This window comes from Trachemys scripta, chromosome 1 (assembly GCF_013100865.1).
Source record: "Trachemys scripta elegans isolate TJP31775 chromosome 1, CAS_Tse_1.0, whole genome shotgun sequence".
In the NCBI taxonomy this organism is placed as follows: Eukaryota; Metazoa; Chordata; order Testudines; family Emydidae; genus Trachemys; species Trachemys scripta.
In genome coordinates this window covers 210,149,996-210,166,004 of record NC_048298.1, presented here as the reverse complement: position 1 = coordinate 210,166,004, position 16,009 = coordinate 210,149,996, and the positions used below count along the sequence as shown (strand labels likewise).

Here is a 16,009-nt window from a genome sequence, read left to right as displayed (position 1 = left end):
GATGGAACTTCTGTTTTTTCAGTTTCCATTTTTAAAAACCTAGGCAATTATACACACAGGGGGAAAAAAAACATTATTATTAAGCACACAAAAGTTAGGAAATGCCAGAATTAAGATGGTCCCCTTGTGTGTGTGTGCGCATTATAAAACAGTCTTTAATTACCTGATCACATAATATTTTTCCCCCAGGATCCCTGCCTCATTCAGTGCACAGGCTGGACTTGCTCTGGTGATGAATCAGGGTTGTGTAGTGAAAGAAGCTGTAGTCTACAGGCGCCCCGTCTCATTTGTTGCAGAATTTGGAAGGGTGTAGTAAATGAAGCAGGCGATTGCAGGAAGAGAAAGGGTGATCTTGTGGTTAAGGCAGTTGAATGATGCTCTGGAGAACTGGATTCTATCCCTGCCTGTGACACAGAGTTCTTTACGTGGTGCTAGGCAAGACATTTAACCCAAACTTTTCATGAGTGGGCATTAATTGTGTTTTCGTCATTTTTGGGTGCCCTACATGATGACTGAGGGTCTGATTTACAGAAATGCCGAGCACTCATAGTAGCAACTGATGTCAATAGGAGCCGTGCTTTGAACATATGAAGTGCTAACTAATGCTAAGTATTCTGAAAAATCAGGACCCATCTGTCTCAAATTGGGCATCCAACATTAAGGTAAAAAATATAAACTAATGTCTCTGTGCCATTAAGTTCCCATCTGTAAAATGGGTATAATAATACTCTCTTATCTTACTGAGGCATTGTGAAAACAAATTCATTAACATTTGTGATGCACTCAGATAATATAGTGATGAGTGCCATAGAAAAGCCCATGATTAAATTAATAATTCTGTCTTTAGAGCAATTGTGTGCAGTAAATTAGGCCTGGAACCACACATTGAACAGTGAGGATATAACAAATATTGAACAGCAGTTCATTAAGTGAGCAATGTCCATTCTGTTCACTGAGTGAGGCGGTGGTCTTCTGAAGAAAAATACCCCCAGACACAGTTAAAACCAATGGATGCAGTGAGCATTCTTTTTTCAGTCTAAATGAAAGGAGCAACTAAGCCTCTGTATGTAATGAGATAGCTGGAAACAACAGAAGCCGCCACCCAAAGCCTCATGCCAAAATCTGATCAGAAGCTAAGCCATCTGATCTGAGGGGTTCCTTGGCTGCACACACAGAAGCTAGATTATTGTTTGATGAGCAGTGTGTGCATGAGAGGCAGAAAGCCAAAGGGAGAAAGCCAGAAGACAGAGAGAAGAGTCATGAGCAAGATCCTGAGACAAAGCTCGCTGAGGCACAGAATCAAGTGGAGGGGTTGGACTTGGAAATTATGAGTAAGGAAACTGCGTTCTGTTATTTGTCTCTACTTTGTTCATGGAAACTGGAATTTGTGTACATTAGAATTGCACTAAAGAAATAACTGACTTGTATCATCAAGTCCTCCTCCTAACAGCAACGCCCCGAATACTGGCTAACTGCTTGGGCCAAAGGGGAAACAACCTTACTTCTGGCATTTCTTAATTTCTGAGTGCTCTACTTTGTAACCTTACTAATATTCTTTTAACATAGTTTGTGTGTGTGTAATTATTATAGAAAGGGATTTCACAGGATTTCGAGAACTGTACCACTTCATATCTATTGTTCACTTACAGAGAATCTGCTTATAAACAGAAAAATGCCACTAGCAATTAACTTCTCAACAGGAAGGACACCTACAGTGTAGCAACGCATTAGTTCTGGGATTTAGTGAAGTTCCTAAAGCATTTAAGTGCCCCACTCTTATTGACTGTTCCCAGAAGTTGGATTCCCAATACCCTTAGATGCCTTTGAAAATCCCAGTCCAGAATGATACAAACCTCCTGGCACCTGCTCCATAAAGATTTTAATGTATCCATCTTCAGAGACAGAACCAAGGTACTGGACAATATTCCGATGCTTTAGATATTTATGCAGCGCTATCTCTTCATGCAATGGCTGAGAATACCTATCAAGAAGTAGTAAATTGAGGAACAGTTGAAGATGCATGTAAATATACTTGACTAACATCTTTGGAGACCTAGTTTTAAATCCAGGTTTACAAATAAAATGAGTTTAGTGGTTTCATCCAAGTCCCCCAAAACCTTCTAGTCACTAAACTTTAAATTCAGCATGACTGGCTTGCTTTTCAGAAAACACAAAGCAATGGAGTACAAGAAAAGCTTCCCACAAAGATAGAGGTGCACTGGGGGAGGGGGGGAGATTACATGCATCTCTTCCTAGCGTTTTCCAGCTCTATGTTTGACATATTCAAATGGTTTACCCTTTCTCAAAAAAGGATAAAAATATGATTGGATTGCTACATGGAAAACAAGCTGTTTATTTCCTGGAATATTTTAGATAAGAATGTCGGACTCTTTATTCAAACAATTAAAAAATCCTGATCCCCACAAAGGACTTCATCAAATTAGTATATATTTTTGGTGGTTTGGTAGTACTGGGAAAAGAGGAAGACATTAAAGTTGCCCCTAAACAGAATGATTAAAGCCATATTTTATATAGATTAATTCAATTATCATGTATTGGAATATTATACTACAAACCATTATACATAAATACATTTTAGAAAGGAAAAAAGTCTTAGCAACAAACTGCATTTTTCATTGGTGATGCAGGTTTATTACTACACTGAGGGCTTGTCTACACTTACCGGGGGATCGACATGCAGCGATCGATGCATCGGTGATCGATTTAGGGGGTCTAGTGAAGACATGCTAAATTGACTGCAGATCACTCTCCTGTTGATTCCTATACTCCACCGGATCAAGAAGAGTAAGGGGAGTTGACAGGAGAGTGTCTCCCATCGACATCGCATAGTGTGGACCCCGCGGTAAGTAGATCTAAGCTACGTTGACTTGAGTTACACTAGTCACATAACTCAAATTGCATAGCTTAGATAGACTTTTCCCTGTAGTGTAAACAAGGCCTAAGACTCACCTGCTGTCTCTCTCAGGGATTTCCTTGATGGCTATTCGGACTTGATTGCTAAGATCTCTTCCAGCATAAACTATTCCATAAGTACCTTTCCCTAATATCACTCTATCGCCATTCTCATCATAGTCATATTCATACTGAAAGCAGAAAGGTATACGTAATGGTACACAAATAGTTACAACTGCAGCCACCTTTCAGATTGCAAATAAGTTTTAGTAAGAATGATGAAATATATATTGTTCTATACATACATAATTTTTAAAAACTTACTGGTCATTAAATATTTACTTTTTGCTTTATAAAATGTGGCCTTCCCTAACAGGAGTCCAGATATATAATTGCTAAATAGATTTACTCAAAGGGAATTTTGCCTGAATATGGAATGCAGGATCAGGCCCAAACAGTGCAAATATTTATAATCAAAAACAATAATATAAAGTGAGCACTGTACAATTTGTATTCTGTGTTGTAATTGAAGTCAGTATATTTGAAAAATGTAGAAAACATCCAAAAATATCTATAATAAATTTTAATTGGTATTCCATTATTGTTTTTTAACAGTGCGATTAAAAATGCAATTAATTGCAATTCATTTTTTTTATCAAGTTAATTTGTTTTGAGTTAATCGCTTGAGTTAACTGAGATTAATTGATAGCCCTAAAAATATGCTGATCTTCTAAAAGGAAATTAAAAATACAAAACTAAGTAGTTGTATACATTTCTGTTGGAACATACTGTGTCATATCCTCAGCTAGTATAAATCGGTGCAGGTGACTGACTTTAATGGTGCTACACTGGTTTACACTATCTGAGGATCTGGTCCACTACTGTGACCTCATTGCAGAGAACTCGTGTTGCAAAGATCTCTGCAGACAAAAAGCCTACTGATGCATGAAGCAAATTCACAGGCACTAAATGAACCTCTATTATGAGAGATGGGTTAAACAGTGCAGTCTTGATTCATATACAAATTTGAGAGTGAGAAATTAGTGTATGACATTTTGAAAGCTTTTACACAAACAGAAAACAGAGATTTTTTTTTTAAAGAGGTGTGTAGCTTTATAATTTCCAAGATGAACGACTGGAGTATGTAGATTTCCCCTTGTTCCTTCCCAAATCCAAATGGCTGTTTATGCCCAATCTGTGAGACTTCAGGCTTCGCATGCTGTGTCTATATGAATTCCCTACCTAGGTAACATCATTTTTAATTTTTTTTACTGCTGTAATTAATAGACACTTCTCTCATGATACCATTTTTTCTGCTATGTCAAATATGTCCATGTGATGCAGTGAAACTGAATGCAACCTCGAGATCTGTCTTCTTCGAGCATGTCCTGAGTTAAGTTGCTGCTGTTTCAATATGCCTTCAAAATTCTCTCTGTTCATTTACAAAATGATCACCATCTTTGTATCACTGTACAGAACATGCTAAGGAATTCTGTTGTTGTTTAACCCTAACACCATATCCTACTCAGTGGATTTGAACTTGGATTAATGTAGCCTTAATATAGTTTCATTTTCCACGTTTTAGCTCTTCAAAGTTCCAAAATTATCCTGTTATGTGACATGCACAATTGACCAAAGTGTTACAAGTAAAACTTGTCAAGTTCTTTGGCAGTAGCAAACCCAGGTTTCACAGCTATGACATGACACAGCTGCATGACCGAGTTTGAGGTCAAGGTGCAGCTCTGCAACAGACTATTCCTAAGGTAATTCATCTCAGCCTAGAGAAGGAGTCCATGCTTCCCAGGATATGTGAAGTCAGTTGAGATGTGTAATTCAGTGCTTGACAGTAGGTTTAGTAGACTGTGTACCTGATGCAATTTGGTATGTTTCCATTCTGTTTTCTTTAGGTGGACAATAAATCCATACTAGTTTGCCACTGCAGAAAATCTGTGCACATGATCAACTACTGAGCCTCCTTGGTGAGTGATTCAACTGCAGTTATGAACAAGCAGGTGTTTCTCCTAAGACCTTGGTCAAGGCACACAATCTGGTGTTCCCAGGCTTAGGGGATTTCCTAGTTGGGATTCAGTAACAACTTTTCCAGTGATTGAAACTTTCTCAGTATTAATGTCCAGGTGTGCACAAAAGTAATATAAATGAATCCCACTTGGTTCAAAGAATCCCCAAATTGGCTCTAGTTCTAAATCTAAATCTTTGTTAACAGCAGCCTTTGCTCCAAGTTACAATCATTTTCAAATGCTACCTTGTCCCTATCATGTAGCCCTTTACCCAGATGACACTCGTAATCACAAGAATTTTGACTGAAAACTGAAAGATCACAGGTTTTCTTTTTCCTTTCAAAGTTTCTTTTCCCCTTAATACCCTGTATGGTTTCCAGGTGAGGCTTTCTCATCAAGTCCATCAAGAACATATCACCCAACATTTTTCATGTTGTCACTGCAACGTTGGCAGACCGGGTGTGAGTCCTTGCCAACGTTTAAGGCGTCAGCTGAGCACTGACAAATTCTTTGCTGGAAACCTGTCTGTTTCACCCATGTGTTAATACGGTTCAGATGGGTATTGGACTTTTAACGTGTTTAGTATTTAGACTCTATGAGATGCTTGTAGGTTGCTGCATGCATTAATTTCACTTATTAAATCTTTATCACATGCTATATGATAATATTTAAGCTTTTGATTTATGACTGTAAAAAATGTTTGCTCTGAAACTGTGAACTCAATCAGAAGGGATCATCTCCCAACCACCAAGAAGGACTATCAAAACTAAATGGGACATCACAATACAAAAATTTTGTTAACTGCCCTTTCATACCCATGAAGAGGCTAAGTGCAAAAGGGATCATCCCATCAGCTTGAATTTGGGAAGAAGAAAATAAAAATAACCGACAGGAAAATTTTTCATCTCTTTTTTTGTTGTTTGGACTCACTGGACCAGAGCTATGAAACAGAAGCAGAGATCCCCAGAGTCAACCTGGGTTAGCCCTAAATGACATTCAGAGCTGACATATTACTACAACTCTGTCACCTTTTAAAACTATGGACTACCTCATTTGTGTATACATGTTTGCCTGCTTTAACTTTGTAATAACTCTCTCACTTTTTTTTCCCTAGTTAATAGATCTTTAGTTGGTTTATTACTGGATTGGCTACAAGCATTGTCTTTGGTGACAGATCTAAGGTACAAATTGACATGGGGTGAGTGACTGGTCTTTTGGGACTGGTAGCAACCTGAATATTTTGCAATCTTTGGTGTACAGCAACCAACTATCCCTAAATTCAACTCGCCTTGATGGTAAGATAGACTGTCTGTGACTACATGGTAAGTCTGTTATAGTGCTTTGGGAATTCACATTTGTTACTGGGTTGGTGAAATCTAATTATAGAATATACAACCAGTTTGGGGTTTCTGCCCTGCTTCTTGACAATCTGCCCTGAGGTTGGCACTCATGGTCATGAGCCACTCCAGACAGCATGATAGTCCCTCTTTAAGTGACAAGACTCCATAACCTATAACTGTGGAGTGATATAACATGTCTGATCTCATTTATGAACCAGCTGTTTCTAGCTAAAACTATTGTTTTTCTTTTTTTTTTTTTTTTCTCCTTTCTTTTTCTTTTTAGGGACTGTAATGTCAAATCAACCAAAGTTCCAATGGGCAAGTTATAACAAGTGGGGAAAAAAAAATCAAACAAAAACCCCAACCCCAAAAAACCCTTCTCCCATATAGACAAATCTGCTTAGGGGCTTTCAAACCAAATAACTTTTGGGACTGGTAGCAACCTGTATGGATAGAGTTCTGCCTTTCCCTTCCAAGCCTTGATTTCTACTTTGACCCTTGTTGCATAATAGAGTAAACTTAATTTAATACATGTGAAAAAATGCAGGTTGCTTATAGAATCATGCAATTTAAAGATGCAATATAAATATCATTAGGCCACCATTTTTACAAATGGAATCTATCAATGCATGATTATTCCCTACAATGTATCCTCAAGCATTTAGCTCAGTTCAGTTTTTAAAAGACTCAAGCTATGGTGAACTTACTTCCTTTGAGAGATTATTCCTCAATCAAATACACTGTATTGTTAGGAAGTGTTCCTGCTCTTGGCTAAGTACACAAATATGCAATGTAAAACCCATTGCCCCAGATATAACTATATCTCTGACCAAGCAAAATACTGCTTCACGGATCCTGTTTTCTCTACAGTAAATGCTGAGGCCACAGATGTGAACTATTTAGCTGAGCCTTAATAGACTCTCTCAACTGATGCACTTTACGTTGGCAGGATGAGAGAATTCTATGGCCAGCACTCTCAGACTTGGTTGTGGAACCTTGTCTTTCAGCTGGTGCACAATCTTGAACAACTCTTCCCTCCCCCAATTCCTGCTTGAAGTGTCAACTCCTACAGGAGATTCATTATCATGAAGACCTAGTCGCATCCTAAAGGTAAGTAAATTGCTCCTGGGAAGTGCCCATTTGGCAATGGCTTTTGATGGGATAAACAGGAACAGAAAGAGCTTAGGTTCAGGGGAACTACAAAGAGTAAGTATTTTTTTAAAAACAGCAGCTGGATTTATTTTTACCTGCCCATAGATAAAAATGACATCAATCTTTTAGCGATGCTTTCCCAATTGCAATATAACAACAGAATGCAGTGTACACCCTCAAAACTGACAATTCCAAACTTTCTGGATGAAAAGTCCAGTATTCACATTGCCAAGAGTCTGGTATTCAATCATCGCCGAAACAGTCTATCCATTTAATTTATCCAAAGAGATGGCAACATCCTGGATCTGGTTAGAAAAACTAAGCGGCAGTTTCTACATATCAGAGGGGTAGCCGTGTTAGTCTGAATCTGTAAAAAGCAACAGAGGGTCCTGTGGCACCTTTGAGACTAACAGGTCTTGCATCTGAAGAAGTGAGGTTCTTACCCACGAAAGCTTATGCTCCCAGTACTTCTGTTAGTCTCAAAGGTGCCACAGGACCCTCTGTTGCTTTTTACAGTTTCTACATAGGTTTTCTTGGGAAGTATGCAATACCTGCTATCATTAGCTAACCAACTCCACCCAGGATCTGGTGATTCTCAACTATCCATCACATGTGTAATAATTTTCAAGATCAATAACTCACATTCTCATGTACTTATATGACTCCAGCCACTGTAGTAGATGGCGCACTATGTTACATACAAACCTGTATTTTTCCCCCACAAGAAAGTTAACTGTTTTGTATGAAGAGTTACAGGAGTGTTGCAATTTTCTATATATTTTGAAGGATTTAAATGTTATTTCCTTATCCTTGTTTTTCAGACAAATTCATATGAGGGAGGAAAAATGGAAAAGAAAAAATGGTTTAGGGTTTTCAGCTATTTTACCCATAAACATGACTTACTTCCAGTGTGTCCCCATCAATCTCTCCTTCTAATTCCAAAGCACTGCCCACAGCATCAGTCAAAATCTCCTTAACCAAGCCACAGAATCTGCAAGCAGTAAATATCAAACAATCAGCAAAGATAACGCCCTCTCTGTAAAAAATTAGCTAGAACTTTGTAATCCATGTGCAAAGCGATACATTTACTAACAAACTGTAATAGGGTTCTTTCATTAACTTTCCATCTTTACATTTACTATAGTTTATCTGAGGATATCAAACATATTGAAAAATAAAAACCTACTTATCTACAAAGTGGTTTAATCAGCTGCAGTGTACCCAAGGATTTGTTTGGGGTTTATTGTCGTAATTCTTTTAACTACAATGTTTCAGTTAGATAAATCTGTAGACTAGCCTTAGTGTGGCCTAGTCTTTATAAATGCAATTACAAAAGCATGAAAACCAAAATACTTAAAAGTGACTAGAGATATTCAGTGCCTCAATTTCGGGTGCACAATCTGAGACACCTTGGTAAGGGCTGACTTTTAGAAAGTGCTGAGCATCCTACGAAACTCAGACAGTGGTGCATGCAGCTATTACACTGTACATACCATTGGCAGGGGTGCCTAGGGCTGGGGCCCTGGAAATGGGGCACGGCCAGGCAGGGGACCCTACTACAGGAGCCAGCCCCTTGGCACCAGTGAGGAGCAGCAGACCTGGCTTCCCCGCTGCCCACTTAGGTTGGCCCCTCTATCATGATGGGAGGGTGCGTGGCAGAGCCAAAATTGAGTGAATGGTGTTGTGGCCTGGTGCAACTTTAATTTGGCCACCTTATGTGTATGCATTATGATGCAGTCTTTAATTAAATGATCACATACTATTTTCTCCACAGGACTGCCTAAGAACACAGAACAAATGGTGCTCATTTAATTAGCAGTTATGCAATATTTTGTTTTAGCTTCATTGTTCCATGTGTAGCCCATGCCTTATTTACTGCAAACTATTCAAACTCTGCTCTAAAGAAAGAAATGCTAATTTTTTAGCATTTTAAACTCTGCATATTTTTTCTATGGCACTCATTACTTTAGTGCTTGAGTGCTATACAGCCATTTAGTAATTTATCTTCACAATATCTCTAAGGTGAGGGGGTATCCCCAGGGAAGCAAACAAACAAACAAATAGGAAGTACTTCTTCACACAAAACACAGTCAATCTGTGGAACTCATTGCCAGGGGATGTTGTGAAGGCCAAAAGTGGAATTGGGTTAAAAAAAGAATTAGATAAGTTCATGGAGGATAGGTCTATTAATGGTCATTAGCCAAGATGACTCTGAATTCGGCCAATAGTTTCTTAATGAGAAAAAAGTTTCAAGATGATAAGTGCACAAATGAACTTTTATTTCTCATCTGAAAAACAGCCCTAGGCACCCCTGCCAATGCTATGTACAGTGTAATAGCTGCATGCACCACTGTCTGAGTTTCGTAGGATGCTCAGCACTGTCAGTTTTTGTCCTCTACTAAGTGCTATATACCAGTCACCAGTGATGCTGGAACCGGGGGAGGGGAACAGGGAGGCCATGGCCCTCCCACTTTTTGAAAGTGGACAGGCCTGGCTTTTCACTAGGGTGGACCCTGTTCCCTTCCCCTCCTCTTCTCCCCAAGCCCCAACCCCATGGCCAGGCCAGTGTGGAGCCCTGCTGGGGAGCCTGGGCAGTCATGGGAGCCGTGAGTCGTGCAGACCCTCCACCTGCCCGCGGTGCGGGGGAGCTCAAAGCAGCCCCCAGCCCATGTCCTGCCCCCCGGGCTCCCTGCCCAGCCCAGGGCAGGTGGAGGGTCCGCGAATCCATGCCAGCTCTCCCCAACCCAGCACTGGCCAGAGGGTAGGGGAGACACGGGCCAAGGACTGCTCTTGGTGGGCCTCCCATACCGCGGCAGATGGAGGGTCCACTGCAGCTCTCCACAACTTCCCGCACAGCTCTTATCATGGCCAGGCTGTGGCTCTGTGGCCCTGCCCCCGGCTGGAGCCAGGTCGGGGAGAGCTGTACCAGCAGCTATGGGGAGCCTGGATCCCTCCACCTGCCCTAGGCAGGAGGTCTGGGGGGGGCGGAGACACAGGCAGGGGGATGCTTTCAGCCGCACTCCAACCCAAGCGGGGGGACGGTGGGCTCCCCAGCCCCGCTCTAGCTTCTGGCTTGGCCAGGGGAGGAGCAGGGGCCCCCAGTTCCCCCACTTTTGGGAAGTCTCCAACACCCTTGCCAGTCACGTACCAGAGAAGTTTTATTAGTGGTAAAATCAACTCACCTACTACACTGGTCTTCTGTGGAAAAGTAGATTTGAAAATCATCAGAGTTGTCATGGACATAAAGAAAACAACATCGTTCGTCAAACTTGGATATGCTGTAAAATTTCCATCAAAAAAAGTTTTACTCTATAGATTCATATTAGACAGCATGGAGGAGGAGGTAGTAATATCTTAGGAATTATTCAATTTCAGACAACTTTTCTTTTCTCAAGGACAGTTAATTCTCTCACAAATGCGAGAATAGCTGTAATTGTTCTCCTTACATATAAAATCTCTTTTGTGTCACCTATTATTGAGGGTGAAATCCTGGCCACATTTAAGTCAGGCAAAACTAATGCTGACTTTGACAGAGACAAACCTCATCTCAGATGTTTTTTGTTTTTTTTTAAACCTTTCTTAGTAGACTCATATGATTTCCTAGTATTTGACTGCCCAGGTGTGGAAACTGAACTGATTTAACATCAATTTAGATTCCAGGGCGGTCTTTGTTTACGTTAACAAATTTAGTTTATACTTCTGTTACATTTGCAATCAACCTTAAAAAGGAAATAATGACAACATACATTAGTGTGTAAGCTTCTTAGAACCTTTTAAAGACCAGATTAATACGTAACCACATCTGCCATTGAGGTCAGGTCCTTTCTCGAAAAATTGCCTCTCTTTGATCACCCCTCCACAGAACCCAAATAAATGGGCTACGTGCTGAAGAGCTATGCAGGAACTGGGAGAATGGAATCCACCTTCAGTCCATGCACAATGCACATGGAAGTCCTACAGTCCCTTCATAGCTGCTATTAGCTTTTGGATTGGAATAGCTTCTGAATTGCAAAACATTTTGCATCCTCCATATAGGAGTTCATAGTCATAGGATCTGCATAACTGCCAATTCCTGCAACCCCTTCCTCCCTTCCCTGAGCAGTCACCAGGTTCTCCCTCCACACTAGACTGCACAGAACTATCATGAAGCCCTGTTCAACTAAGTGTAGAGTTCGCAGAGGTCTTTTATGAATCCACTTTGTAAGAGAACCTCTGCAGTTCAGCTGCATTTGGAAATTTTCATGGTCCTTATGATCCCAAGCAAAATTCACTCTAAATGATATTTTCTTCCTCCATTCAATAATCTTTGACAAACACTTTACTTATGTGTATGAGGCGCCTTGTTTTGTAAAGGCATTGTTCATTTGAGAACACAAAATAATTGAACGCTCAATATTTTGGGTTGCTGTAACATTTAAGGGTAAGACAACAGTGCCAACATTCTAAAATACATAGAGCGAATTCGGCCAAAACAAAGAAAACATTTTGTATAATTTTAAAAAAAGTTATATTTAGTAATAATTCCACTTTGGAAATGTAACATGGGAGGAAACCCTCATTTTTTGCAGCCAGCTCTATTACTTTACAAAACACACAATAAAACTCTCCATTTCAAATGTCACTGTATCATTTGGCTTTGATGAAGCAATCTCTGGTGTAGAAATGTATGAGGCAGATTAATTTAGCTGACTAAACTAGAATAAAAAATTATGTGAATTTTCAAAGCTTATACACAGGGGAAACAACTCAGTATTCATGCATATGATTTTCAGTTTACTAAATATAACAAACTATATAGGAATGCCTCAGGAATTTAAGATTAACTGGCTACCATAAAGAACAATTACATTTGACAAAAGTGTGAATTAAGATTACAAGTACTATTCTATATTAAATAACTGGTGAGAGTTTCAAAAGCATGAAGATGTCAAAATAACTCAAAATCAACAAACACAAACATTAAAAGAAATCAAATCTAATTCAATCACATATAAAACTATACTTCCAAGGATTTTAGAATCTGCAGAAATGATTAAGAAAGGAGCCAAATCAAATGAATTGTCACTATTCAATTAAAGTTACCATGGTAAGCAACGATTAATAATGCAAACTAAGCCCACTGTAAAGTAAGTAATGTGTGTTTTAGAAAATCTGCACACTAAGGGACTCCTTATCTGGTAACGGTGCACACCAGCAACAATAATCATTTCATTGGTCCTGGAAACTTGTTGGGACCAAAAATAACCTAACATTTCTCCAATGCAACAAAGGGAAAATCCTGGCTGCGCCCATCTCAGTTGCACAGGTGCAGAAGGACTAGCGGTGGTTCTGCAGTGCTGAAGGTCAGGTAGGCAAGATTTGAGTGCAAGTGCCACAGTCGGGGCCTGGGTGACCAGGCCTAGTGGTTAGAGCTGGGATCAGGAGACAGGAACAGAACCAAGGGTAAGAGCTGTAATTGGAAGACCAGAACCAGCACGGAGGATCAGAGCCGGGGTTGGAAGCCAGGAGTCAAGGCTGAGGGTCAGAGACAGAGTCAGAAGCCAGGAACTAAAACCAGGGATAAGAGCAGTAACTTAGAGCAAGGCAAAGGAGCAGGGTCTGTCACAGAAGCTATTTGCATAATCAACTTCCTGTTCCTAGTGCTTCCTCCAAGCTTCAGTAGTGCACCTGGACCAATCAGGGACTCTGGGAGCACTGCCAATCAAATCCTTTGGCGGTGGCATATCCAGTAGTGTTTGGGCCCACTACGTTCACAGCCTGTCAATTGCTGCTCTGACAGAGCTGTCTGGTGGCAATGTGGACACAGCAATTGCTCAGGGACCAGCAGACCCAGGCTTCAGACCCAGATCCTTACAGCGAGGGGCCAACAACTCTGTGAAGGCTCCCAGCAATGGTGCTGGAACAATTTGTGTAGTGGGGGTGCTGAGGGCCATTTAACCAAACTGTAAACCCTGTATATAATGGCAACCACGTCAAGCCAGCGGGTGCAGCAGCACCCCTAGATCCAGCACCCATGCTCCCAGCATACTGTTGCACCAGCACTTATGTGTGTGGGGAGAGGGGGAGAGGCAGAGCAAGGACAGACTAGGAAAGGAGTGAGGAGGCTATGTGGTTCCCTCAGCCATTGTTCTTCAACAAAGCTGCGTGGAGAAGGGGCCAGGACTCACAGGAGTGTGAGACTGCAGCAATGGATGCACAGCAGTCTTAGGGGGTAAGATTATTTCCCCAGAGCCACTACAGAATTCCCATCTATTTCATCTCTGTGCTTCCTCTCTTCTGAGGACTTTAATCAGAGCAGAAGAATCTTGTTATCTTATTTTATTGCTTGGTTAATGAATCAAGAAAGGTAGTATTATTTTTATTTAATCAAAAGGGTACTGTTTTGAGGTCATTACTTATACTTGAGAGGAAATATGAAATTGTTTGTTTTTTTTATGTGATATCTTCAAGTGCTCAATTATATGGGTAAGTTATTTGTAATGTTTCCAGGATTTTGAGTTCACAGCTCTTTGTTGTAATGTATCTTCTTTATTGGATCCCACACCCACTGCTGCACTCCAACCCCTGTCCCAGGCTCAGCATGGAGCCCCCACACATACACACACTCAAACCCCTCGGACCTAGCCCAGAGCCCGCAACCCCTCTGCACCCCAAACCCCTGCCTCAGGCTCAGCACAGAGCCCCTCCCCACTCCGAACTCCTCGGACCCAGCTCAGAGCCCGCAACCACTCCAGCCCAGTGAAAGTGAGTGAGGGTGGGAGAGAGTGAGCGACGGAGGGGGGGGGACGGAGTGAGCAGAGTGGAGCCTCAGAGAAGAGGCAGGGCAGGGGGCGGGGTAAAGGTGTTTGGGTTTGTGAGATTAGACAGTTGGCAACCCTAATCTGAGACCTTTTACTTTTCTTGCAGCCTGAAGATTTCTCTATAGATGTCTCCTAATGTAAGAGATGTCTTCAGCTGGCCTCTTCCAGCCCTCTCTCATCCTTGTTTTTAAATACAAAAGTGTCAACCATGGAAAAGAAACAACAATTTATTTCCTGGAAATCTAGCTTCCAGTGACATGGAACTAACAAAGCGTGATTGCACCAATTGAGGGTGGGTTTAGCTCAGTGGTTCCCAAACTGTGGGTTGCGACCCCAAACGGGGTCGCACCATCAGCAGATGGGGTTGTGGTGATCCCTAGTGTGAGGAGGACGCCATTTTGCTCCACACAGTGTGACCTCACATGTACAGTGTGTGCAAGGTCATGATGCCTCGAGGAGGCCATTTTGCTCTACAAAATGGCATCCTCCGCACAGCATGACTTCACATGCATCATACATACAGGTCTGTGCAGAGGATGTCATATTCTAGAACAAAATGGCATCCTCCAGGCTGTCTGGGGTCCTGGGAGGAAGTAATTAGTTAAAATGGGGTCATGGTGTCAAAAAGTTTGGCAACCCCAGCTTAGCTGAATATAAAAATTATAAATATAGTTCAAAATAGAACTCCAACATTTTAGGTTGGACTCTATACAGCAGAAGCTCACTGCTCTGCTTGACTTAAGGAAAGACAGACTCTTCCCTGTTACAATGTTTTGAAGCAGTTTAAGTAGAAGAAAGATTCAACAGGAAATGAAAAGCAGAATTCATTATCTCAAATCGTAAGGCATGATCATTTGACATAAGTGAAACATTAAATGTGAAACCGTAATTAGTTGTTTTCAAACATACCAACCTTATTCCCCTAATGGAGGAAGCTGTAAAATTCCATTCATGAATCTGTTTCTGTAAGAAACAAAGATCTAAGTCAACCACAGGTTAGTCTCAGCTTGTTATTTGAAAGCAAAGTCATACAATACATAGGATCTTGGCAAGAATAGCCACATCTCCATTTTTTTATTTGAAAGGATGAATAGATTTGGGTAGATGTAGGACCTATATTCAATGCTAGTTTAACTCAGTTGAGGAAAAGCAATTTAAAAAATATCACAGTGAATTAAGATACATATTTTCTAGTGAAAAATTCAGTTTCAAAAGCAAAGTTGAAGTTTGAAGTGTAATTTACCAAACAGTGCATCTTTGGACTGATTAAGCAATCCTTTCACATTAAAAAACACACATAGGGCAGATCCACTACCCTGCTCTTCTCCTTTAGGAATAGAACCCTCCTGTTTTCAGCAGACAGAGCGCTAGCGTAATTGGTTCCTATGAATTCTCTCCCCCAGGAAGCTCTGGCACTGAAATAATTGGAGGGAGATGGACAGAGTCTGACCATAAGTACTGCCCTCCAGCTGTCCCCAGCAAGTGGATGGTGTCTTGGTTACTGTTGTCAGCTAACATAGGTTAGGGCAGTCTACAAGGAATCTGCTTTGTACGGTAAAATTGTGTCATATATGCTGTGGCCTGTATTGGGAGCAGTGCACAACCCCACCACACCAGGTTATCATAACCTCTTTGGCTATCATACCTCTTTTCCAGATCTCACCTCACGGAGGCTGCAAAAGCTGTCCTCCTCTCATGCCTTTCCAACAATATCTCCCCCTTCTTGATCATTCTGGGCTTTCTATTCTCCTTTCTCATCAAATTCAAGTTACTTCTCACTTTTAAA

The 16,009-nt window shown here is 40.9% G+C and overlaps 1 protein-coding gene across 2 annotated transcripts in view; it reads right to left on the bottom strand.

Moving 5' to 3' along the window:
- Window positions 1-16,009, bottom strand: part of MAP3K15 (mitogen-activated protein kinase kinase kinase 15) — a 164,132-nt gene that overhangs the window by 38,550 nt on the left and 109,573 nt on the right. For both annotated transcript variants that reach the window (XM_034755737.1, XM_034755728.1), the window contains exons 12-16: window positions 15,137-15,186; window positions 10,606-10,701; window positions 8,327-8,414; window positions 2,971-3,104; window positions 1,854-1,981 (exon numbers count right to left, since the gene is read on the bottom strand). In XM_034755737.1, coding sequence (XP_034611628.1) covers window positions 1,854-1,981; window positions 2,971-3,104; window positions 8,327-8,414; window positions 10,606-10,701; window positions 15,137-15,186 — 496 coding nt within the window. The remainder of the gene's footprint in view (window positions 1-1,853; window positions 1,982-2,970; window positions 3,105-8,326; window positions 8,415-10,605; window positions 10,702-15,136; window positions 15,187-16,009) is intronic.